The sequence below is a fragment of the Eptesicus fuscus genome, chromosome 12 (assembly GCF_027574615.1).
Source record: "Eptesicus fuscus isolate TK198812 chromosome 12, DD_ASM_mEF_20220401, whole genome shotgun sequence".
Taxonomy (NCBI): domain Eukaryota; kingdom Metazoa; phylum Chordata; class Mammalia; order Chiroptera; family Vespertilionidae; genus Eptesicus; species Eptesicus fuscus.
Window position 1 is genome coordinate 44,830,354 of NC_072484.1, and position 24,384 is coordinate 44,854,737.

Here is a 24,384-nt window from a genome sequence, read left to right on the forward strand (position 1 = left end):
AAGAATGTTCAAATTAAGTTTGGGAGCCCATAGTATTCTCCCAAAGCTAACTTCCTGGTCTGGCTGGTGTGGCTCAGTGGTTGAGCACAGTGTTTGGGAGATGCCCCTGTAAAGACTGTAGCGGTTGAGGGGTATGTTGGAGCCCATAGGAAAGGCTCACAAGAGCCAGTTTGCATCTCTTCAGGGGTTAGGACTTGAGGTATCTTTTTTGGAGGATACAAACCCACAATGGTAGTGTTCTAAAAAAATCCTTGACCTAAATATTATCTTTAAGGAAACATCAGACAAATTTGAACTGATAATTGATGGACATTCGTTTTTTTTTTAATATATTTTTATTGATTTCAGAGAGGAAGAGAGAGATAGAAACATCAATGATGAGAGGGAATCATTGATTGGTTGCCTCCTGCATGCCCCCTATTGGGGACCGAGTTCACAACCTGGCATGTGCCCTTGACTGGAATCGAACCTGGTACCCTTGAGTCCTCAGGTCAAGGCTCTACACACTGAGCCAAACCGGCTAGGGCTGATGGACATTCTTACACAACTTTTTCAAAAGTATCAAGGTCATGGAAGACAAGCATTGACTGAGAAATTCTCCTAGATTAAAAAGGACTAACAACTAAGAGGAAATGACAACTAAACACAGCTTGAGATCTTGGATCGATTTCTAGTTCAGAAACATAAGTTATTGGAACAACCGATAAAATTTGAATAAGAACTGTTCATAGTATTCTCCCAAAGCTAACTTCCTGGTCTGGCTGGCGTGGCTCAGTGGTTGAGCATCAACCTATGAACCAGGAGGTCTCAGTTTGATTCCCGGTCAGGGCATATGCCTGGGTTGAGGGCTCAGTCCCTGGGAAGGGGCATGCAGGAGGCAACTGATCTATGATTCTCTCTCATCATTGATGTTTCTATCTCTCTCTGCCTCTCCCTTCTTCTCTGAAATCAATAAAAATATATTTTTTAAAAGATGACTTCCTGGTTTGGATTATAATATTTCATAATCATCATTTTTGTAAGTGTGGTATTTCATCGATATCTAACTATACCATTTGAAATTTGTCCTTTTTCTCTTGTAGGAAAAATCCTGAATCTCCTACCTGATGATGCTGTAGATTCTGCAACCAGAATGGTCCTGGTGAATGCCCTTTACTTTAAAGGAACCTGGGAACATCAATTCTTAGTCCAAGACACCACAGAAAAGCCTTTCAGAATAAACAAGGTAGGAATCATTTAATAATCAGTATGGATTTTCATGTGGCATTGTAAAGGGGATCCTATTTTAAATTCACTCCTTTTTTAAAATATATGTTCTTATAAAGTATGGCTCTTACTAGGGCACAGATGGCTAAAGTGAGCATTCCCTGTTTCATCCCACCTTGAAATTTCCTTTTCTCTAAAAATAGACTATTCACGTATTTTATCATTCAGTCCTCACTACAACTACAGTAAGCTAGAGAAATAAGTTATATTTATTTCCCAGGTGAGCAATACAGTGTGGTTAAGTGACTAAGTTAGAAGTCTACTAGAACCGAAAGTCTTCACTATTACTTCTGTTTTTGTTCTGCTAAACTTATACTATCTTCTACCAAAAAAAAAAAAAAAGAAATAAAAATTTAAAATATCACCTCTCTCAATAAGGTTTCTATTCGTGCTAGGACATAGCACACTTGTTTTTGTACTAGGAACCCACTACAGCAAAAATGGAAACAAACATAAGATGAAAGATACATCTCATAGAATCCAAGGGCCGGCAGGTGGCTGGAACTTGGGACTTGAGTGGAAACAAGGATCCAAATGTTTTCAGGATTCATTCTCTATCTTTTCACCTGTTTCTCCCATCATTCGTCTCTCAAGTTGAAGTCTAACTTCCTCTTCTTCCCAGTTGGCAATGGCAGAACCTGGCTACCCACACACCTCTTCCATTCGCAAGACAGTCTAATAGATCTCATTCCAGATTCCTGGGAAAGGAACTGATTGGGCAAAGTTTTCTAAAGTTGTTTAATTCTGGGGTGGGACATCTCATACAAACAGTGCTGCTGAAGACCTATTGCTGAAATCCTGTGGATGTATGCAGCAAGCAGTTCCCAATCAGTGGGATAATAATGGGAAAGGCTAACCAGAAATGAGCTAGATAGTCACCTTAGTACATTCAGCAGAAATTTTCAGTCGCAAGTGAAAGGAAAGCATTCCAAACTACGTCCAGTAAAATGTGAATTGTGTTAGCATTGACTCATGTAAATAAGAGAAACTGACATGTCCTAGAGTGGCACTCCTAGAGTCTCAAACCATAATCTCAGTTCTCTCTCTCTCTCTCTCTCTCTCTCTCTCTCTCTCTCTCTCTCTTTCTCTTTCTCTTTGAGGAGGTGTCTGTTCAGATCTTTTGCCTGTTTTTAAAATTGGGTTGTCTTTATTACCACTGAGTTTTTGAGAGTTCTTTGTAAATTTTGCATACCAGTTCTTTATCAGGAATATTTGCTCCTTGTCTATTGCTTATCTCTTTATTCTCTTAGTGAATTTCCATTTTTATGATACTGAAACACTTTCTCAAAATGTTTGCCTTTGAAACACACTTTATTCAGTGTCTGAATCATTGGCACTTACATAGTTTGCATAAGATTATATATTCTTTTAAGTGTTTGATAGAATCAGCAACTATGATATATACATATTGCCACAATAATGTTAGAGAATGAAACTCCCATATCACCTGTTAATGATGCTATCCAGTAGAAAACATATTTCCAGAAAGCAAAGTCTGAATAACTTTAGTTAGTATTTAGCAGAGGATCAACAAATTGGCCCATGCCCCAGACTCCTGGGGACCAGTGATGATAAAGAATGAAGGATTTGGTGGAACACCTCCTCAGTGACTTTGCTACTTATTTTCTATAGACTACAAGCAAACCAGTGCAAATGATGTTGATGAAAAAAAAGCTTCCCGTTTTTCACATAGAAAAGCCACAAGCAATCGGCCTTCAACTCTACTATGAGAGCCGTGCCCTCAGCCTGTTCATACTGCTGCCAGAAGACATCAATGGGCTGGATCAGGTAAGACATCATCTGTCTGACATGAAGATGATTCTGGTGTTTACCCCCATGTAACATGGCCTCTCTGTCTCCTAACTTGTAGAGGAAGGCAACCAATACCATTTCAGCTTTACAAAACTCTGTAGGGATGATATGGCTATTTCTTAGAAAGTGTCAGTAATTGATAGACACCTGCAGCCTGGGGTAGTCCCACAAACAGCAACACGAACAACAGATACAGATATTCTTTGTCAGTCAAAAAGTTGTGTGGATTGATCATTCAGGTCTCTCCCTCTGGCAGGACCTACCTAATGGGAAATTATTATTATTATTATTATTATTATTATTATTATTATTTTATTTTTGTTAATCCTCACCTGAGAGTATTTTTCCATTGATATTTTTGAGAGAGAGAGAGTGGAAGCCTCCCTATCTTACCTTGTAAGAAGAGTCACATTCTTACAAGATAAGCCTTTCTAAGAGTGCAGGTTCCTAAGGGAGAGACTGAGAGAGAGAAACATCGATGTAAGAGAGACACATCCATTGGTTGCCTCCTGCACGTGTTCTGACTAGGCCTGGGGATTAAGCCTGCAACTGAGGTTACTAGCCCTTGACCGGAATCGTACCTGAGACCCTTCAGTCCATGGTCCGAGGTTCTATCCACTGAGCAAAACTGTCTAGGGTGGGAGATTAATTTTTTAATAACCTGCATTAAAGTAGCATTAGATGTACATTTTAAAACAGTAAATTTACTTCCAAAAATTGTAAACATATTTTTATCATGTAAACAGTCTTCAGAAGAAATAGTCTATATAAGTATCATCTTCAAGTATTATTTATCAGCCAAATTTCTATTAAGCCTGATATAACTTTGGTCAGATGACATGCCTGAGCAATTTGCATGTCTAAATTGAACATTGATTTCTCCACAGCAAGTGGCCAGTCTTTCTTTGCACAGTGCCTAATTTTTTATCTGTGCTAGATTTTTTTATACTTAGATGTTTTCAGGGTCCTGCTATTATGTAGAAAATATTTTTCCACTGTATCATAAAATTTTTGAAAGAGGAGAGGATGGTAAAAATAAGACCACATGTGGACACTAAACCGTGAGATTCACAATCTTCCAAGATAAGCCTTTCTTCCTAATGGTGCAGGTTCCTGAACTTAAGATATTGTCACATTATTATTGTACTAGAGGCCAGATGCACGAAATTCATGCACTGGGGGTTGTCCCTCAGCCCAGCCTGCACCCTCTCCAATCTGGGACATTCCTCTCACAGTCTGTGACTGCTGGCTCCTAACCGCTCGCCTGCCTGCCAGCCTGATCACCCCCTAACCCCTCCCCTGTTGGCCTGATTAACACCTAACTGCTCCCCTGCTGGCCTGATCACCCCCAACTGCCCTCCCCTGCTGGCCCAGTCTCCCCCAACTGCCCTGCTCTGCTGGCCAATTTGGTTCTGATTGGTCAGTTTCTATGCCAGTCAGCGTCAAAAGCTCTGCCTCCTAAGCAGCCATTGGCTTCTCACAGTTGACCCAGATTTGGTTCTGATTGGTCAGTTTCTATGCTAGTCAGTGTCTCTGGGTCTATCAATGGGGCCTGATCAGAAAGGCAGGGCTGATCAGCAGCCCCGGTGGAGGCCCGGAGAGAAATGGAGGCTCAACTGCTGGCCAGGCCTGGAAAGAAAGAGAGAGGCAAGGGCTGATCAACAGATACCACAGAGGCTACAGATCAGACCCTGCTTCTCTCTTCAGGCCTCTCTCCGGGCCTGAGTCACAACCCCCTCTGCAGTCAGTGCTGGGTCACTGTGCCTGCAGCTGTAGTAGTCAGTGATGGGTCGCAGGCAACCCAACGCTGACTGCAGGACTGACTTCCGGTTGGTGGAGCCTCTGGTCATTGTGGATGTGATGGACCCAGGGTTTTTATATATTAGGATGTCATTTACAAGTATGTCATTGACAGCAAAACTTTGGTCTAGAACACTCACAAAGTAACAAAAGCACATACTTTGAAACAAACAGGTTATTAAAAAATCTCAAAAACTGTTTTTCTCCACATACACATATGCATATATACATACATATATATTTATTATTTTAAAATTTATAACATAAAGAGGAGAAAAAGCACCCTCAAAATCACTATAAAAATAGTCATTACTCAGGGATAGATGGTGATGGAAGGAGACTTGACTTGGGGTGGTGAACACACAATACAATATACAGATGATGTATTATAGAATTGTATACCTGAAACCTATGTAAGTTTATTAACCAATGTTTCCAATAAATTTTTAAAAGTCATTACTCTTAAGATTTGGAGATTTCCCTATCTTTTTTGTTTTTTTCTTTCTTTCTTTGCATTGTTTATGGTTACTAAATTCATACTGTTGTGATTATAGACATCTTATTCTATCTTGGATTTTATGTTAAAAAAAATTGTCTCCCATGTTAATAAAATGAATGGTTTTTGTGCCCTGGCATACAACTTGTCCTATAGTATATGCTTTTATGTAGACAACATGTAAATTACATCTATTTTATGTATCTGAGTGTATTTTTCATCTTTTGCATATTATCATAGAAGTACTTTCATTTTGAATCAAGATAGAATTCTCTTACATCCTGAGAACCATCAATCTACAGAACAAAGATTCTGTAGGTCAACCATGTGACGGATGTCATGACACAGAATTTCCATACGTGTGTGTTTTGTTACGCTGGGTAATGGGAGTAATCATAATCCATCAATTATATAGAGATCTCACTCAACCAATATTTCCCACTTCATTTTGGAATTACTGACTTTTTCTCCCTTGTTCCACACCTGCAGCTGGAAAAGGCCGCCACCTATGAAAAGTTGAGTGAGTGGACCAGCGCAGACATGATGGAGATGTATGATGTGAAACTGCACCTTCCCAAGTTCAAGCTGGAAGAGTCTTATGATCTCAAGTTAGCCCTAAGCAGCATGGGGATGAGCGATGCCTTTAGCCAGAGCAAGGCTGATTTCTCAGGAATGTCCCCAGAGAAAAACCTATTTCTGTCCAATGTTTTCCACAAGTCCTTTGTGGAAATAAATGAAGAAGGTACCGAGGCTGCAGCTGGTAGTGGGAGTGAGGTGGGTTTTCGAATTAAACTCCCATCCATTGAATTCACTGCAGACCACCCATTCCTCTTCTTCATCAGGCACAACAAAACCAATAGCATTCTCTTTTACGGTAGATTCTGCTCCCCCTAAGCCTGCTTCCTTCTCATCAAACAAGACGATGTGAAAAATGCATCATAAGATGGAAAAACAATTATAATAAAAACTAGTTTGCAGTCTAGATATTTTTCACATTTGAATATTAGCAAATCAATCTTGAAATAATGCATTCTAGTGATACCGTCATATCTTTATGGCTAGAAGGAATGGCAAATTTTATTTCTACCACTAAACATTTTTTCTTAATGTGGCTTTTATTTACATTTCAGAACTACTATGTTATTCAACTGAATGCCTTATAATTCTTGAGCTCTCTGGTCATGGTATTATCACTTATGTTTCACATGCATCATTTAATGAAGAAAAATCTTTATAAAGACGATATATTGATAAACAAGAATTTTTTAGAAGTATAATTTTGATAGTTCATAAATTACCACTGGAAAATTAAATCCCCCTTTTCTGTTATCTATTTAAAAATACAATGTTGACATCAATAGAAAAGCTAGTGAAAGCCAAATGAAATTTGGAATTTACTTAACAGCAATGTACCAATGTTGGCTTCTTAGTTTTCACATATGTGTCTTGGTCATGTTAGATATTAGTGTCACCGGAAAAGGAGCAAGCTCTGAGCAGGGCCGGCCTGTAATGCATGGGTTCTTGACTTTGTGCAGGAAAGATTTCACAGTCCAAGTCCAAGTAATTTTTAGAGTATGTTTATTAAAGCTGGGAATATGAAACAAAGGGAGGTCTCAGGGGAGAAGAAGCAACAAGATAGAGCCTAGGTGAGTGCTTCGGCTCTATAGAAACTGCTTATTGGTAGTCTCACCAGCAGTTATTCTAATTTTAGAGATTGATTGTATCACTCTAGATTGCTTGTTTGACTTTATTTAACAAGTGGAAGAGTGGGTCAGACCTGAATATTATTATATAAATTAGTACAAGAAAATGTATTAAACAAATGACTATGTCTTAGCTACAAAGATGGAAAATTTTAATATATATGATACTTTATCATCTCTTTATGAAACATCTCACATTAAGTCACAATGAAAGAAATCACTTGTGGGGATTTTGCTGCCTGGCATTTTGCTTCCATAAGCCAGCTGTAGATTGCCCACACCTTCCTGTAATGGCAGACAGCTTCTGTGAGCTAGTTCTGACCTCCGGCAAATTTCTTTGCCACTGGCAGACAGCACCTTTCTGTGTCAGCCATACCTTCAAAGAAGTCTGAATCTCAGCCCTGGGGCATTAAGTTGCCTGTAGGTAAAGGTGCTTCTTGTCTGTGAATGAGAAATCAACTATTTTTTTAAAGAATGTGGAGTGATCATTTTAAGAACATCTATTTGTGTATTTTTCCATCACTAGATGATTTTATTACTAAAAAAAAATTAAAGCTCTCATATATTCCAAAACTTCATAAAAATCTTCCAAACAGAAAACATTTGGTGGGCTTCAAACTGTAAAAATGTTAAAAACACAACATTTAGAAAAATTATCTTGCAGAAAGAACTGATTTTCAAGAGGATGAATGGTTTTTTACTAGTGAGATTTCAACTAGAAATATTTGCACAATTAGTATATGGATTGAAAAAAAATAATAAAGTGTCAAGATTTATTAAGTAGAACCAAATATACTTTTATTCCATTTAAATCAACCCATTTCCCCAGCAGCCTTTCTTCCTGACAGCCATCAATGATGCAAGTTTAGAAATAAACTGAACTTAAAACCAGGTCTTCAAATTAACTATTTCAAAGCCTTAAACTAAAATAAAAAAACAAACAAACAAATATTTGATTACACTGGTCTCATTAAATTTTTAAATTTTTGTAAGCAGAAAAAAAGTGTATTTCTAATAAAATTTTTATTTTGTATTCGTTTTAATTTCTGTTGATGTGTTTTATGCTGTTCATCATATATTAATAGTTAACATATTAGTACACATAGTTCACATAGGTACTGGGGGGTGTATGCTCAACAATTGTTTTAATGGGGTACCCTACGCAGTTTGGAAACAAATGGCTTTAGGAACCATTTTTCACGTCTGGTTTTGCTTTTGGTTAATTTTCAAAAGCAAGTCTCAAAGTCCAAACTTTTCTTGCATGCACACACTGAGCAGGAATTCTGCGCATACTAACACAGGAAAATGAACCAATCCCCCGCTGGGTGAAGGAGGGGACACTAGGCTCCCCCGCCAACCCATCTGCACTCGTGCCTGGGCGGAGGGTGAGCTCCACGCTCAGGTTCCTCCCGGGCTCCAGCCTGGGGATGCGGAGTCAGACGGCTCAGGCCGGTGCAATCGGACTGCGGTGAGTCATCGCCGGAAGCAAATCTGAGCGAACGGGAAGCATCTTCCAAGTTGGACTAGTAGCTGCAGAAGCAGGAGCAGCAGCCGCAGCACGAACTTCCCAGGTACCGGGGCTGGGAGGCGCTGGGGACCTCAGGTTCCCACGAGGACCCCTCTGGCCTGAAGCTCGGGCGCAGGGCGGGGAGGAGGAAGAAGGGAGGGAGGGAGGAAGGCAGATATGGCAGACGCTAGAGGAGGAAGGGGTGGAGAGGACTAGGGGGAAGGTGGCGAGGGCTAACCCGGCCGGATTGCTACTGGACCGGGGTCGCCATGGTCCCCGCCGCGCCCTTGGCTCCGCCACGCAGTCTGGTGCGTTACCGTGCGGTCCGTGTCCGCCTAGGCAGGGGGCGTGGGACCCGAGCGCTGCCGAGCGGCGACTGGGTCAGAGGGTGGTCCCCGGGTGCGAGGGACACTGTGGCCTGCTCTTTGCCAGCAGTGAAGGAGCAGCAGGTGACCCAGCAGGGTGGGCGGGAACATTGGGAGGTGAGTGGGAGGAGCCGCAGGGTGCAACCGGAAAACTGGAGTGCTAATTGCACCCTGGCCTGGATTTTCTGTGCCTCCTGGGGCAAGTTCCGGGGTGCTGGGCGAGCCACCTCCCGCGCAAATGCCTGTCCCATGACTGTCCTTCTGCGATCCAGCTTGTTTGTTTGTCTCTCTCCTTCCCTTTTTCCCTCCCTCCCCCTCTGATTCCTTCCTTTCTTTTTCTATTTTTCTTCCATTCTTTGTCCATTTTTCCGTTCTTTCATCTGTTCTTCACGGGCTTCTCTCTCTCAACTTGAGAAGGTGCGCCCTCACCTGTTGTCTTCGCAGCAGCCAAGTACTTAATGGAATGGAGTCCTCACTTCCCAGCCACTCAGCCCTGTAGCTCCAGCCCCTGCTCCCTCTCCTTGCTGAGGCTGCTTCTGGCCCAAACTGCCTCGAAGTTCACTACCTGCCTGCCCCCTCCTCCCGCCTGCCTCCCAGCTTCACTCCCTCCCTCCCCCTTCGCCCCAGACACACACAGGCTCCCAGATCTCCCAGAATGTCCCGGATTGCTGGGTGGCAGTCCCTGCCTTCTTCCTCTTACTACTTGCAAATATTGGACATTCTCCAGAACGAGGTGACATTCTTGTCTTCTGCCTCCACTGTACCTTTTGAGTAATATCATCCCATTTGCCTAGACTCTTCTGGAATCAGGATGCTGTGGTGCCCAAGCTCTCCCTCTAGGACTTGTGCTCACCTTATGTCACCTGCTGACCTTGGCAAACGCCCTGGCTGTCATAGTTCTGTTCTGTTGGTGCGGTGTGTCCCACACATGTCACCCGGAATGTACACCTTCCCCATTCCGTGCTGGCTCCTCAGATAAACTTCCTGTGGTTCCAGCATAATTAGTTTGCAGTCTATTAGAAGATAAACTGAGGCACATTAAAAATTCTAAGAGTTTATTTGAGCAAAAGATCAGTTTGAGTCTGGCAGCATCCAATCTAGCAGACAGAAAGGAGCTCCAAGGAGCTGTAGGAAATGAAAGGCTTTTGTAGGCAGAAGGGACCAGGACAAGGAACTTAGACTGGCAAAAGGCCGGCTGGTTATTGCAGTTACTTTCCTTTAGGGCCAGCAGGGGTCTATTGGGCAGATGACCTAACTAGTGCTGATCAGGTGATCCCTGATCCACTGCTTTAAGATTCCATTTCTGGGAGAGCTGAAACTGTATATTAAGTCTTGGTTTGGCGATGTGGGGCTTCGCATAAGTGACTCCACGTTGGGTCTCTTGTCTTTTAAGAAGCTTCAGTGTAATCCTTGACTTCTGTGGCTCCCTGCCCTGATATGATCAGTCCCCCAGCAGGGCAGTTCCATCTCCGACTCTCTAGTGCGTGAGCTTCCTCTGTATTCAACTGTACTGATCAATGGCAGTGGTCCACCAGCTGGGTCCCCAGCCTCTTTTTCATACTATAGGGTGAGCCACAGTATTTCTCTAAAGTTCCAATATATTCCTGTAAAGCATTAGTGTAAAAACCATGCATGGCTTTCCAGCCCATAGCTCAAGTTCAGACTTCTAAACCTGGTACAAGGGGCCCATCCTGTCTCACCACACGCTGTCCCTGTGAGGACACCACACAGACCCACTCCCTGGCCACACACAAACATGTCCCGCTGCTACATTCTTTGCACCTGCCAATCCCATGGCCACAGCCTTAAAATTCACCTATCCCCTTTCACCAGCTTACAGAAACTTTTGCCCCACCTTGTAGGGACAGCTCACCGCTCATCTTCACCACAGGGGCTGCTAGAGTAAATTCATTCTGCTGTTCTGTGGTCTTCCATGGCTCTTTGTAAATCCTCCTGTTGCAGGGCCCCTGGCTGGCTTGAAACCATGCATTTATGTCTGTGTGTCTCCCCTAGGGAGGGAGCTCGCAGTCGGGAATTATGGCACTTATTGTTCATTTCCTTCCCCAAGCCCATATAAGGAAAGGTCTGCTTAAGTGCGCTTTGAACAAATTCACTTTGGGATGTGTGTGTGAGGAAGGGGAGTGGAGCAGCGAGTTGGCAGGTGTTCAAAGCCCCCAGGAAGAGGAAGATGACACACACTTGGTACCAGAAGGCTTGCTTTTGCGGCCGACTCGGCCACTCTTACTACGAGACCTTACTGTGAGTCCTGACCTTGTCTGTTCACCTGCAAAGGGAAGACTAGTTTAATGCCAACTCATTTTATGGACTGGAAATCACACTGTTGTGTTTTTATGACACAGATGAATTGTGGTACTGGTACCCAAAGGTGTTATTTTGTTTTATATTGAAATTAATTCCCTTTTAGACTCATTGGGCAAGGTCCATTTTGTGTAAAGTTCCAATCCTCTTAACAGCTTTAGTGTACAGATGAGATTAGGAGTCAGCAGGTCTCGGAGAGTGTCCGAGCCTCTGCAGAAGTCCCGTTGCTAAGGATGGGATCAGTTATGAGCTCTGGTATTTACTTGGTGAGTAAACCAGTATATTAGTTATCTATCGATCCTGTAAAACCTTACCATAAATTTGGTGCTTGAAAGCAACAAAAATTTAGTATCAGACAGTTCTGGAGGTCAGCAGTCCAAAATAGGTCCTCAGAGTTACTGTTTTATTTTTCTGAAGGCCCAAGGAAAGAATCAGTTTCCTTGTCTTTTGCAGCCCTTAAAGGCTGCCTGCATTACTTGGTTCCTGGGTTCTCATCATTCTGACCTTTGCATCCATCATCACATCTCTGACTTTGATCTTCCTGCCTTCCTCTTGTAAGGACCTTGTGATTATAGTGAGCCCGCGTGGATCACCCAGTAGACTCTCCCCATCGCATTATTCCTAATTCAGTGTCATCGTCAACGTTCCTCATGCCACATAAGATAATGTAGTCACAGGTTGGGGAATTCAACGTGGATGCCTTTAGGGATAGGGTTATTCTGCCGACCACACCCGGTGTCAGAGGGTTTGGCTAATGTGCTTCTGTGTTGTGTTTTTATGACACAGTTGAATAGTGGCACTGGTACTCAAAGGTGTTAATTTGTTTTAATCTTGAAATTAATTCCTTTTTAGACTCATTGGGCAAGATCCATTTTGGTATCATCCATCAACAGACCTTCCCTCGGTATCAACACACCTTCCCTGATGGATGACTTTGGGGAAGCAAATGGCACTTTTGCCATCAACTTATTAAAAATGTTGGGTGAAGAAGACAACTCACAGAATGTGTTCTTATCTCCCCTGAGCATCTCCTCTGCCCTGGCCATGGTCTTCATGGGGGCCAAAGGAGACACTGCAACCCAGATGTCTCAGGTAGGTGTGCCTGCCACAAAGGAAGAGCAATGCATGTTTTTTTCTCTGCTTCCACAGGGCTGGTCTTTTCATATCTATCCCAGCTGATGGAAGCCAGCGTGGCTGGTAGGTGGGAAGGGGGACACTTGCGGATGGACAAAGGGCAGACATAGGTAGAGCAGGTAAATTGTATAGGGACAGGGAATCTCCTCTTAGTGTTTATGGGAGAAATCAAGTCTTAGGTTATTTTCTGTGGATAAAGCATCAGCATGCTACAGCAAAATTGTATCTTTGAGAATTAAGGTAAATTATAATTTTGTCCCGTAAGAAGGCCCAAAATTTAAGCTTCATTATATTTTAACTTTTGCTAACACATTTCAAATGGAAACGTAGCTATGTAAATGAACTTTTTGTCAAACAAGTTATTTCTAGTGTATGATTGTGCCCAAGTGGAGGAAGATGTGGACTTTTATTATCCGGAGTCACTTAGAAGGAATATATGATCTGACTGATCTGATGTGGGTTCTGTGTGACCTCAGCTACACCGAAGTAGAGGATGATACCTTAGGGAAGGAGTCCTTAACCTCTTTGTGTCTTAGTTTCTTTGATCGTCTTGTGAAAGCGACCCAGAAAATTGCTTATGCTCGTCACTTTGCCAGTCATGTCAGGGTGTACAGAAGCGTGTCTACTGTCTGAATCTCTGTGGTTGTTTCATCCAGTTGAATCTCCGTGGTTGTTTCATCCAGTTCACGGGAGAACTGAGGCTTTGGGCTGGGGTTGTTGGTTGATAAGGAACAACCTGAATTTTCACTCTGGTTTGACATTTAAATCACAGTCTGGGGTGGAGAACCTCAGTAAAATTGCTGGTGAGACATTTTCATGTTTATTTCTGCTCATTCTTGAAATTTTCCCAGGTCAGGCTAGATCCATTCCAGCCACCTATTTGTTGTGTGCGGTCTCCCTCCGGAGTTTTCACATCCTGCCTTCCTGGCCCCTGGGGTGAGGAGTGAGGGGGGAGGTTTGCAATGGAGGCAGGAGGCAGATTTGGTGGTTATAACTGAGAGGTACTGCTGCCATCTAGTGGGTGGAGGCCAGAAATGCTGCAGCATATCCTGCATGTACAGGACAGCCCCAACAACAAAGAAACTGGTTCAAAAATGTCCGTAGTCTGAGGTTGAGAAACCCTGTGCTGACTGGTGAAAGCAAACTCATTTCGAAATAGGATCCGCTGTGATTTTCAGCACGGAGATTTGTTTGGAGGAGCAAAATGGCAATGTTAGAAGTCTGTGTTTTCTCTTACCAGGCACTTTGTCTGAACAAGGCTGGTGATGTCCACCAAGGTTTCCAGGCACTTCTCTCGGACGTTAACAGATCTGATACCCAGTACTTGCTCAGAACTGCCAACAGACTCTTTGGAGAAAAGACTTGCGATTTCCTTCCGGTACGTAGTACTCACACATTTTATTTATTTAGTACTCACACATTTTATTTATTTATTATTAGTTTTAATCCTCACCTGAGGACATTGCTTTTAGAGAGAAAGGAAGGGAGGGAGGGAGACACAGAGAGAGAAACATCGATGTGAGAGTGAAACATCAATAGATAGCACCCGCACAAGCCCTGATTGGTGATTGTACTTGAAACCTGGGTATGTGCCCTGACCAGGAATCGAACCTGTGACCTTTGGGTGTACTGGACAAGGCTCCAACCAACTGAGCCACGAGGGCCAGGGCAGTAGTGCTAACACATTGATTAACAAGAAATTGAAAATAAAATAGAAACTTAGGAGGAACTGAGATAAAGTATAACTCTACTGCCTTAAACATTTGCTTAGAATTATACCTCTGTAATTATAATTTTGAATCTTATGATGGCTTCTGAATTATGTCCTTTTGAAATTGTTTCTGGTATATTCCTCCTGAACTTTAATTTCAATATGTCCATCCTTTGACATCCAGACTCTTTCCCCCTTGATCTGAGTAGTTCCTATTGATTGCAGTTTATAATTCCAGGGTTTCCTTGTCCAGTGAAAGAAAGCCTGCCATGACTCAGTAAGTGAGGTCCAAAAAATGATGCTACGTAATATGCAGATAGATGCTATCTTGAGATAAATGAACTGGTCAGGATGAGCCTGGCCATCTTATTGGCTGGCAGTTCCCAGGATTCTTCTGTAGGACTCACATACATCCCTGCTTGTGGGTGCTATCCCGTGGAGGTTGCCTGCACTAGGCATAAAAATCATTGGAGATCTTTCAGCAGGCTAGGTCTTCTAGAATCTACGATAAGCATGATTCCAGGAATCTACTGGTTAAACAATGTTCATTTTGAACATCAGCCTAATCTTTGAATATTGTAATTGGGGAATATTGGGGACACAAGGAACCACCTGCCACCTTTCTCAGTTGCTGGGCTCTTCTCTCTACATCTTCTTTCTTCTGTAGAAGCTAAACTATTTGAGAACAGGAGATGGGCGGAGGATAGGCACCAGTTGCCAGGCACATTATATCTGAGACCAAGTTTTTGTGAGGTGAGTTATCCTTGGGTTTTACTATATTGGGTACAGGGCCTCCCTGATTTGATCCCACCTTACATTTCAAGGCTCATCCCCTGCCCCTGTGTTTTTCCCCACTAATCCCTTACACACACACACACACACACACACACACACACACACACCCATCTAGGACAGTCACATTCCACTCCTGGGAGACCTGTAAGATTTCTTGATAACCTAGTTCTGCCATGGAGCCTCCCAATCAGACCCTGGGGCTGGTGCCAGTGATGCAAAAATAAGTAACTAAAGTTAGAGTGCCTAATGGGGGAAGGGAGACAGAAAAATCAAACAGAAACTCAATACACACTTTTAAGTGCTTGATGGGCATTCATGATGGGCTCTTTGGTGCATGCCTGCCACCCTCAATGTTCTCAAGAAATCTTCTATCTGTGTTTGTATGTCATCTCTCTCACAGACTGGGAGCCACCTCTGGTCTCATGCCATGTCTTCACCCTGGTGTCCAGCACCCAGTGGGTGGTCTGTGCATTTTTGTATGCAACATAACTGCATGAATGAGTGTTAATGTGCAGGATGAGCTGTGCAAGCAGTTAGGCTAGAAACATGTTCAGAAAAAACATGTGTTCCCACCGTGGGGACCTTTGCTGCAGGGGGCCGGACTCGGTATCTTGTGCTTGCAGGCCTTTAAGGAATCCTGCCAGAAGTTCTATCAGGCCGAGCTGGAGGAGCTGTCCTTTGCCAAAGACACCGAAGAATGCAGGAAGCACATCAACGACTGGGTGGCAGAAAAGACTGAAGGTGAGAGATTTCATTTCAGTGGACTTGGGAAGCTGCGAAGGAATAGGAGATGAGAGGGCCCGGGCTGTGACCTCCACAGTGTTGCTACTGGCACCTTGTAACCAGCGTGTGTGTGTGTGTGTGTGTGTGTGTGTGTGTGTGTGTGTGCTTGCTGTGATTTCAGGCCAGCGTGTGTGTGTGTGTGTGTGTGTGTGTGTGTGTGTGTGTGTGTGTGCTTGCTGTGATTTCAGGCCAGCCATGCAGTTCTGTGATTTTTCTTGGGCTTGCAGGTCTTTTCTGATTGCAATTAACAATCAGATCCCAGAGTGGTGATTACAAATAAAAATTTAAACCAGGTGTAAGGGTCTCAGATGCCTTCCCCCCTGGACTCTACTAGAAAATACCAGAAAAATGCATCCTGATGGGGGCCCTGTTTGTCTACTATCGGGGAGGAGCCTTGCCCCACTCTGAGGGCAGGATTACATCCGATTTGGGTGGCAGCTGAGATAGGGCCACCTTTCACGTGATCTCCCTGTGGTAATGGAACAGCTCTGGTTTCATCCTTGGCCTGCTCCTTCTTTGTCAAGAGGCTGTGGCTAAGTTTGCTTTTAGAGGGTGACATTTTCTGAGTCTGCTCCAGATTCAGGAACCACAGCCTGTGCGGAGCCTGCAAAGTCCCCTGTCCAAACCATGTTCAATCTCAGCAGAAATAGTTCCGCCAGTTCCTGATTAGAGTGCAGAGAAAACGGACATGCTTTTAAGCACTCTAAATAGCTAACATGTAGAGACTTCCAAACCATGGGGACTTCAGTCATTCATTTCTCCAGGTGGCCACCCAGCACTCATTACTCCATCCATTCAATCTTTGTGGCATCCCTGCCATCTCAGGCAGCAGCAACGATCACGATTATACTGAAAGCCATAAAATAATGACTGTTGCAAGGGAAGAGCCTTTCATGTTTTCTTAGGTGTTATGTGCGGTGGTCTCTCACTCCCCAGTAGCTGGAGCAGCTGTAAGTCACTGGCGAAGACAGAAGCTTTGTACCTCACCTTCCTTCACCTGTGGCGTCCCCTCCACAGCTGTTCACACCTTTCCTTCCATCAGGCTGGCCACCCACATGTTTTCCCAGAATATTAGAGCTGGGGGGACTTTGGGGATCACCTTGTCCCCACTTTCATTGAACAACAAGTTGGGCTCCTTCATTGCATCCCCCTAATTCCTTTGCTCCATTCACCCTGTTCAGGAAGCCTGCCTTCTCCCATGATGAGGCTGCATTTCCCATTCTTTGGAAGGCTCTCTTCCCCTCAGCTAAGAATTATCTGGCCTAAAATGTCAACAGTGGCATGGTTGAGAAATTATGATGCCAAGGTTGAGTGGCTTATAGTTAAAATCAAGTCTCTTGGATTATTTTCTCAGCCCAGTCACTTGCCATCTAGTGACCTTAGCAAAAAAAAAATCAGGCAAATGCTCTGAACCTGAATTTCTGCATCTGTCAATTGAGGGCAAAATGATAGTTGACCGGCCTTTTTCAGGATTGCTGCTTAAGGACAGATAGTATTCTGTGTGGGTGCCCTGCCCGAAGCATCATCGCCCCGAGTCATCAGGCAGCCGAAAAGACAGGATTCCAGCCTGGCTGTTAACCAAGCCTCAGTGTTCTATGTCAAGGGGATTTTTGTAAAAGAATATTTATTCTCCCCCAAATAGCAATAAACTTCTCTCCTGCTCTTTACAGGTAAGATTTCGGAGATTTTGGGTGTTGGCACCGTTGATCCACTGACCAAACTGGTTCTGGTGAATGCGATCTACTTCAAAGGCAGGTGGAAGGAGCAGTTCGACAGAAAGCACACCAGGGGGATGCCCTTCAAAGTCAACCAGGTAGGGACAGCGATCTCAGATACATGCTATTTTCTTAAACTAGCACACTGGGAATGGTTGTGAATGGGAAAAAAAATCAATCATTTATTTCACACTATTTTGATTGTTGACCCATTTCTGAATGTATTTCATGCCTCCTATATGTTACTGGAAAAGGGAGGAGAAAAATGAAAATAATTTTTCTATTGATAGTTTCCTTTTTTCAGTCCTTGTTCAAATTGACCTTCTATCCCTGGTCACTTTATTGCGATGGAAAGAAAATTTCTTCTAAGCCTTGGAGTTATGCTTGTATTGTACTATCACTGCCTATATTTACTTAGACACCTCTTTAGTGTCATGGAAAACTGTGCCTATTTATTGCCTTAGAATCCATGGCTATGCAGCTCTGAGCACAAGGAAAAAGTTGTTAACAGATGTTAAGGCTGAATATTTATTTTTAATTTTGGGGGGATCTTTTAAAAATCGTATATATTCAAGGTGTTCAAGATTATGATTTAATATGCATAGTGAAAAGCTAACTAACATATCTCTCCACATACTTACCTTCTTGTGTGTGTAATGAGAGCCCTGAAATTTACTCTGTTAGCAATTATCCAGTATTCAATACAGTTTTATTAACTATAATCAACTGTATAATTGAGCAACTTTTCAGAATAAAAGTCTAACTTCCTCTGGCCTATACATCTTCTCTAACCTGATCCTCCAGCCCAAAGACCTGATATTAGTTAGTTCTCCTCTAAACTTAGAAAAATAATTTTTAATTATAAGGTCTCTGGGAGTGCTTCTTTATGCATTTTCTCAAAAAAGAAAACCTAAACTCCTTCCAAAAATAATGAGAGAGTTTTATGTCTGTCCATATTTTACAATTTATTCTCTTATCTGGTTATAATTGATCTGCTGGGGCATGAGCATATTATACTCAATACTAATATGTAATAATGAAGATTTTTGTATCTATCAGCATAAATGCACAGAAGTAATCATTCTCTTATATGTACCTAGGGGTTCTGTGAATTAGATATATTTTTAGTGAACTGTGCTCATTTTTCAATAACCTGATTTTAATTTCATGTTTTCATTAGGAAAAAAAGACAGTGCAGATGATGTTTAAGCATGATAAATTTAAAATGGGCTGTGTGGAGGAGGTGCAAAGCCAGGTCCTGGAGCTGCCCTATGCGGGGGAGGAGCTGAGCATGGTCATTCTGCTGCCTGATGAAGACATTGATCTTGCAGTGGTAAGCCCTGGGCAATGAGTCTGTGGATCCAGCCTTAGCTCCTTTCTTTAAGGCCATCCATCAGATAGCATTTGAGGAGTTTTTAATTAGGGGTTATTACAAAGAGTACTGGATGAACACTATTGCATGTCTTTGGTGGGGGTGTATATGTATTTCTGTTGAGTATATATCTAGGAATGGAATTGCGGGTAAGGACAAATTGTTGAAGCTAAGGAGAGTTCCAAGAATTTAGGAGAATTATTCATTATTCTTTATTCTGAAGAGAGGGGCTAGTTGAGGGCCCAATAACTGTTGAATTGAAGTACTAGAAAAGGACAGGATTGATCTGGGCAGAGTTCCTCAAACATTTGTGTGCATACAAATCTCCCGGGGATCTCGTTACAATGAAGATTTTGACTAGGGGCTATGGCCTGAGATTTTTTGCATTTCTAACAAGATTCCAGGTGATACAGGTGCTATTATTGGTCATGGATCACATTTTGAGTAACAAGAGTACAGGTGAGCAGTGTATCTTAGGAGCAGAGAGCCCTCTTCCCATGACAGAAAAGGAACAGAGTTCAGGAGGAAGGTAAATTTGTAAGATGGATGGTACAGGACCAACAGTGTGCTGGCTGTCTGGATCCCTGGGCAATGGAAGAAGCCCTCATTTATAATGTTTGCTGATTTCATGCAAATACTCCACTTGGCTAAGTTTAGGTTACCAAGAGTTTAACAATTGACTGTCGCCAGATATACAAGCCGGCTCCTCCAGCACACCAATGCGCAGGATGTTGAGGGTGGGGTCTGCCTGATTATTAAAATATATTAAAATATTTGAAATGAATTTGATATAGAGGGATTAAAAAAAAACACCTCCCATTGTCTTAGGTGTTTTCTAGTTGTTTTACTCTTGGTTCCACAAAACAGGGAAAAGATAAGAATTTGAGGGGAAATCTTGGTGTAGGGACAATCTCTGTAGGTTGTCTTGGATCAGAACTCAGCATCTAGTTGCATGTTATGGGGGATGGGATAAAGGGGTTTACACCAGGCTATTGTCATCTAGATTTTAGGATTTGACTCTTCATTATTTCAGGTGGAAAAGGCACTTACATATGAGAAGTTCAGAGCTTGGACAGATCCAGAAAACATGAGTGAGATTAAAGTTCAAGTTTTCCTTCCCCGGTTAAAACTGGAGGAGAGCTATGACTTGGAGTCTTTTCTTCGAAGTTTAGGAATGACTGATGCTTTTGAGGAAACCAAGGCAGACTTTTCTGGAATGTCAACTAAGAAGAATGTGCCCGTGTCCAAGGTTGCACACAAGTGCTTTGTAGAGGTCAATGAGGAAGGCACAGAGGCGGCTGCAGCCACTGCCGTCGTCAGGAATTCCCGGTGCAGCAGAATAGAGCCAAGATTCTGTGCAGACCACCCGTTCCTTTTCTTCATCAGGCACCACAAAACCAACAGCATCTTGTTCTGCGGCAGGTTCTCTTCTCCATAAAGAGATGCCATTGCTTACAGGTGCTCCTTTCCCTTCTGCCAACCTTGCCTTGATTCAGATTCTGTAGGACCAAATTGGTGCATGTGGTGCATGAATGCCAAAATAAAGTGTTTGCACCTAGGATGTCTGTGAATGTCTTTACTGAATATTCCACGGCTGCTGAGAATAATTGAGACTTCAGATGAGTGGAGTTTGGGAAGGAGAAGGGTATGCTTATTCTGGAATGTTTGGGGGGCTCTTCCCTCTCAAAGACTCTGCCCTCACCTACCTGCCATAAGATGGCCAGCAGTCCTCAAAGTCTGTGCCCATTGTGGGCATCTTTAGGAACATGTCAAGGATTGACAAATCAGCCCTCCACATGCCCTTCCATTCTGCAACGATCTCAAAGATCATTGAGGTGCCCACCACCACTGTCAGGCTCAGCTGGAGATGCCAGTATCTAGGCCCCCTGCACACAAGGCCAGGGGTGGATGCTACATTGAACACTAGCCACCCATGTCTCCTAACAGCGGGGAACGAGTGTCCCCCGGGCAGTATCACACAGACAGCCTTGCATGTCCCACATCTCACACAGTCCCTTAGGCAAATCACTCCTTCAAATCTTTTTTGCCATAAACCTGACATGAGTTCAGAGGCTCAGCAGGGAGCTTCAGGACTGAGTTTGGAGCCAAATCTCTGAAACATGCCCAGTCCCCTCCATTTCCCTTGCTTCTGAAACATACACATAACCAGGAAGGAACCCACACCAAGCACTTCTTGGAAGCAAAGACCCTCTAGTTAATCACATGTCATCAGACATAGCTCAATTACCCCCTTTGCTGAAAAGCAGATCTCCCTACATCATTTTTTTCAGATTGAAAACACACACTTTTTTTTTTTTTTTTGTATTATGGCAATACTTTGGAAACTAGAAAAGTATACAAAGAAAATTAGTCACTCACAGTTCCACTACCCATCAATCACTACTGTTAACAATGATATATATTCTTCCCTGTTCTATATATGCAAATAGAAGTTTATAAACATTTCAACACAAGTTAATCATGCCCTTCTGTAGCTAATTTCTACCCTTACAACTATGTGCTTTTGATTTGCAGTAACATATTTATAGTATTTTCTGCTCCCATACATATTGTTCTCTCTACGCCCTTAATGTAGTTCCATCTATTTGTCCTTGAACAAGCTGCCTTTTTTTTTTTTTTAATTAGGAGGGCTTTGTAGTATGTCTTAGTTATTTATTTCTGAAATAGAGAAATGCTGTCGATTTTTTTAGTTTGATCTTAGATGTCGTTGGCTTCCTTATAAATCTTACTATTATGGGTCCTCATCTATTTTCTTTTTATTTTAATAATTGTGTTTTCTTATAAAACATTTTAAATTGTTTACTTTTTTATCACTATTATCTTCTTTTATTTTCTTATTTAAAATGTCTGTTGTGCCTGGCTGGTGTGACTTAGTGGTTGAGCATTGATCCATACACCGAGAGGTCACCTGTTCGATTCCCAGTCAGGGCACATGTCCAAGTTGTGGGCTTGATCCCCAGTAGGGGGTCCCACCGGAGGCAACCAGTTGATGTTTCTCTCTCATCAATGTTTCTCTCTCTTCCTTTCCCTTCCTCTCTCTCAAAATCAATAAAAATATAAAAAAATAAAATGTCGGTTGTAACAGTTTTGCTTCACATATTTAGGTTGGTCAATTTCTTTCTTTTTTTTTTTATTTGTTGACACTATTACAGATATCCCACATTCCCCCTTCCCAGCCGCTACCCCCATTTTGCTCACCTCAGTCAATTTATTTTATAGTGTTTTCCTTCCTCAAGTATCCAGTTTTTGGACTGTGGGTTTAAGTGCCTTGGGTTATCAGATATGATCTGCTGATATGGGTTGAGTAAGGCTTCAAAGTTAGACCTTATTTTTATTTTTTTAGTGACAGTCCTACCCAGTTTGATCACACATTTTCTGTCAGTCCATCAGGAAAATCTCATGGTCAGGGTTGAAGCAGTAATACTCAAAGGGTACAAAATTCACACCTGTTAACTTAAACTCCTCCCCCTACTAGGCTTTTAAAATGTATCAATATAACCTCAAGAATGCTAATACAGGTGATATAGTATATCGATTTAGATTTTTGTTCTGAAGGAACAAGGCCAGCAAGGCAGGAACTTAAAACATCTGGCCCAGCCTATCTTCTCTGTAGGCAGCAGGTGTCTCCCTTTCCAAATGGCAGCTGTGCACTGCTTGAGCACCAGAGTCCAAGCACCGTTCTGCTTCCCATGGATGGCTTGGCTATCTTGTTGCTTGGTGACTCTTATCTTGTTTTTACTATTTGTTTGATTGATTAGTTCTCTTGTTTCTCTCCTGCCTTTAATTTCTCTAGAGCTGAGTTTTGGGAAGAGAGTCAAACTCCTGCTTTGTGGCATCTTTGCAGGAAACGGAATCATCTTTTCAATGATGTTTGTGCTGATATGTCAAAGTAAAAAAAAAAAAAAGCGTATTTTACCACATACTCATAGACCATTAATAAATTTGAATTACTCTTTAAAAAATATAAGTAATATTTTATAGTCTCTAGATTAAAAAAAAAAAGCCTGCAAATACAAAATCTTGTGAGATGAATGTGATAACCACTACACTACAGAAACTGCCAAAATACAAAATCTTGGCAAAAATCAGGAGCAATTCTCATGTAAGGCTGGAGGAAGCAGAAATTGGTAAAACCACTTAGAAAAGGAATCCGGCATGACTTAGTAATGTTAAGCATTTGTATATACTATGGCCAGATATTCCACTTCGGCTAGAAACCCTGGAAAAACTCTATGTTCAAGAAGCATGCAAAATAATGCTCATAGCAACATTGTTCATCATAGCAAGGAAAAAATGTAGAAATATAGGAAAAACACTGAATTATTAAAATGAATAAATCATGTTGCACTCATGCAGTGGAAGGAATCAGGGTCATTGCCTTGCTCAGCTCTGGGGCACCATTCACATAGTCTGCACATTTCATACAGAACATAATGTCACTTGTGTCTTCTGGAGTTTGTACAAATTTGTGCAGAATACCATATATTAGGCAAAATAAATTAACCATAACTACCACCATAAAACACAATGCCAACCAAAAATAACAAGTATCAGTTGCATTTGCATAATGTTAAACAATAGGCAAACTGATTATATATATATATATAACCTACAGAGGAAAGAACAAAGAAATTCATGCAAAAATAGAATAATATTAAATCCAGGAAAGAATGTGATTAGCTAGGTCAGCAGGGAGCTTTAAAATTATTCATGATTCTCTGTTTTTTAAACAGGGTAGTGGATATTAGATATTTATTCAATCTACTATTAACTTTTAAATATATATATGTAAATTCATTGCATTATATGTATGATGCATTTAACAATGAAAAGAAATTTAATAAAAGAATGGATAAATCATGGTATGATATGATGTGGTAAGAACTACAATAAGCTAAGATAGAAAAAATCAAATATTGCAAATTTAATAATCAAACTAAATGTAACTTTCCTGTTAAAAGACAGAAAAACCTTTTAGATTGGAGATGAAAAACAGTATTTTGCCAAATGTGATTTCAATTAGCATTTCTCAAACAAAGTGACACAAAATATCTACGTGAACTGGTAGGTAAAGATGTATTAGGCAAATTTAAAAGGACAGCAGTAGTCAAGCTATTAATAATATCAGAACAAGTAGACTTTAAGGAAATTAATAAAAATGGAGAAATGCTGTTATTTGATATAGATAAGGGCATGATTCATAGGAAAGGTAAAATTTTCAATACTGGACAGATGAACATAGAAAAGATAAATCATAAAAGTTGGATGAAAAGTTCAATATTACACTGTACTTTACACTAAGACCCATTTTTGTACACCTTTATACCTTTGAAATTAAGATATATCTTGATGTAACTTTTATTGCCCATACATGCTTGCATTTAGTCATAGATGCCTATAATTTTCCCCCCACTTTAAGTTATTGGTGATATATGTGTTGTGTATAGTTGTCATTATTTTAAAGACTATATTATTATTTGACATTGAGAAAATTATTGTGAATGTCAAAAATTATTGAAGTGAAATTGATGTGGAATTTGATATTAGAGAAGCAAACACTTTATATTTGGAGGAATCAGTGCATT

General features: G+C 41.6%; 1 protein-coding gene across 1 annotated transcript in view; it reads left to right on the forward strand.

Annotated features, from left to right (window-relative positions):
* LOC103303601 (uncharacterized) overlaps positions 1 to 20,337 on the forward strand; it is a 30,387-nt gene extending 10,050 nt beyond the window's left edge. Inside the window, exons 6-15 of the mRNA XM_054724292.1 lie at positions 1,083 to 1,225; positions 2,899 to 3,054; positions 5,864 to 6,262; positions 8,550 to 8,648; positions 12,121 to 12,360; positions 13,643 to 13,780; positions 15,532 to 15,649; positions 17,362 to 17,504; positions 18,587 to 18,739; positions 19,812 to 20,337. Of these exons, the coding sequence (XP_054580267.1) occupies positions 1,083 to 1,225; positions 2,899 to 3,054; positions 5,864 to 6,262; positions 8,550 to 8,648; positions 12,121 to 12,360; positions 13,643 to 13,780; positions 15,532 to 15,649; positions 17,362 to 17,504; positions 18,587 to 18,739; positions 19,812 to 20,216 (1,994 nt within the window). The 3' untranslated portion in view covers positions 20,217 to 20,337. The remainder of the gene's footprint in view (positions 1 to 1,082; positions 1,226 to 2,898; positions 3,055 to 5,863; positions 6,263 to 8,549; positions 8,649 to 12,120; positions 12,361 to 13,642; positions 13,781 to 15,531; positions 15,650 to 17,361; positions 17,505 to 18,586; positions 18,740 to 19,811) is intronic.
* The last annotated feature ends 4,047 nt before the right edge of the window (positions 20,338 to 24,384 follow it).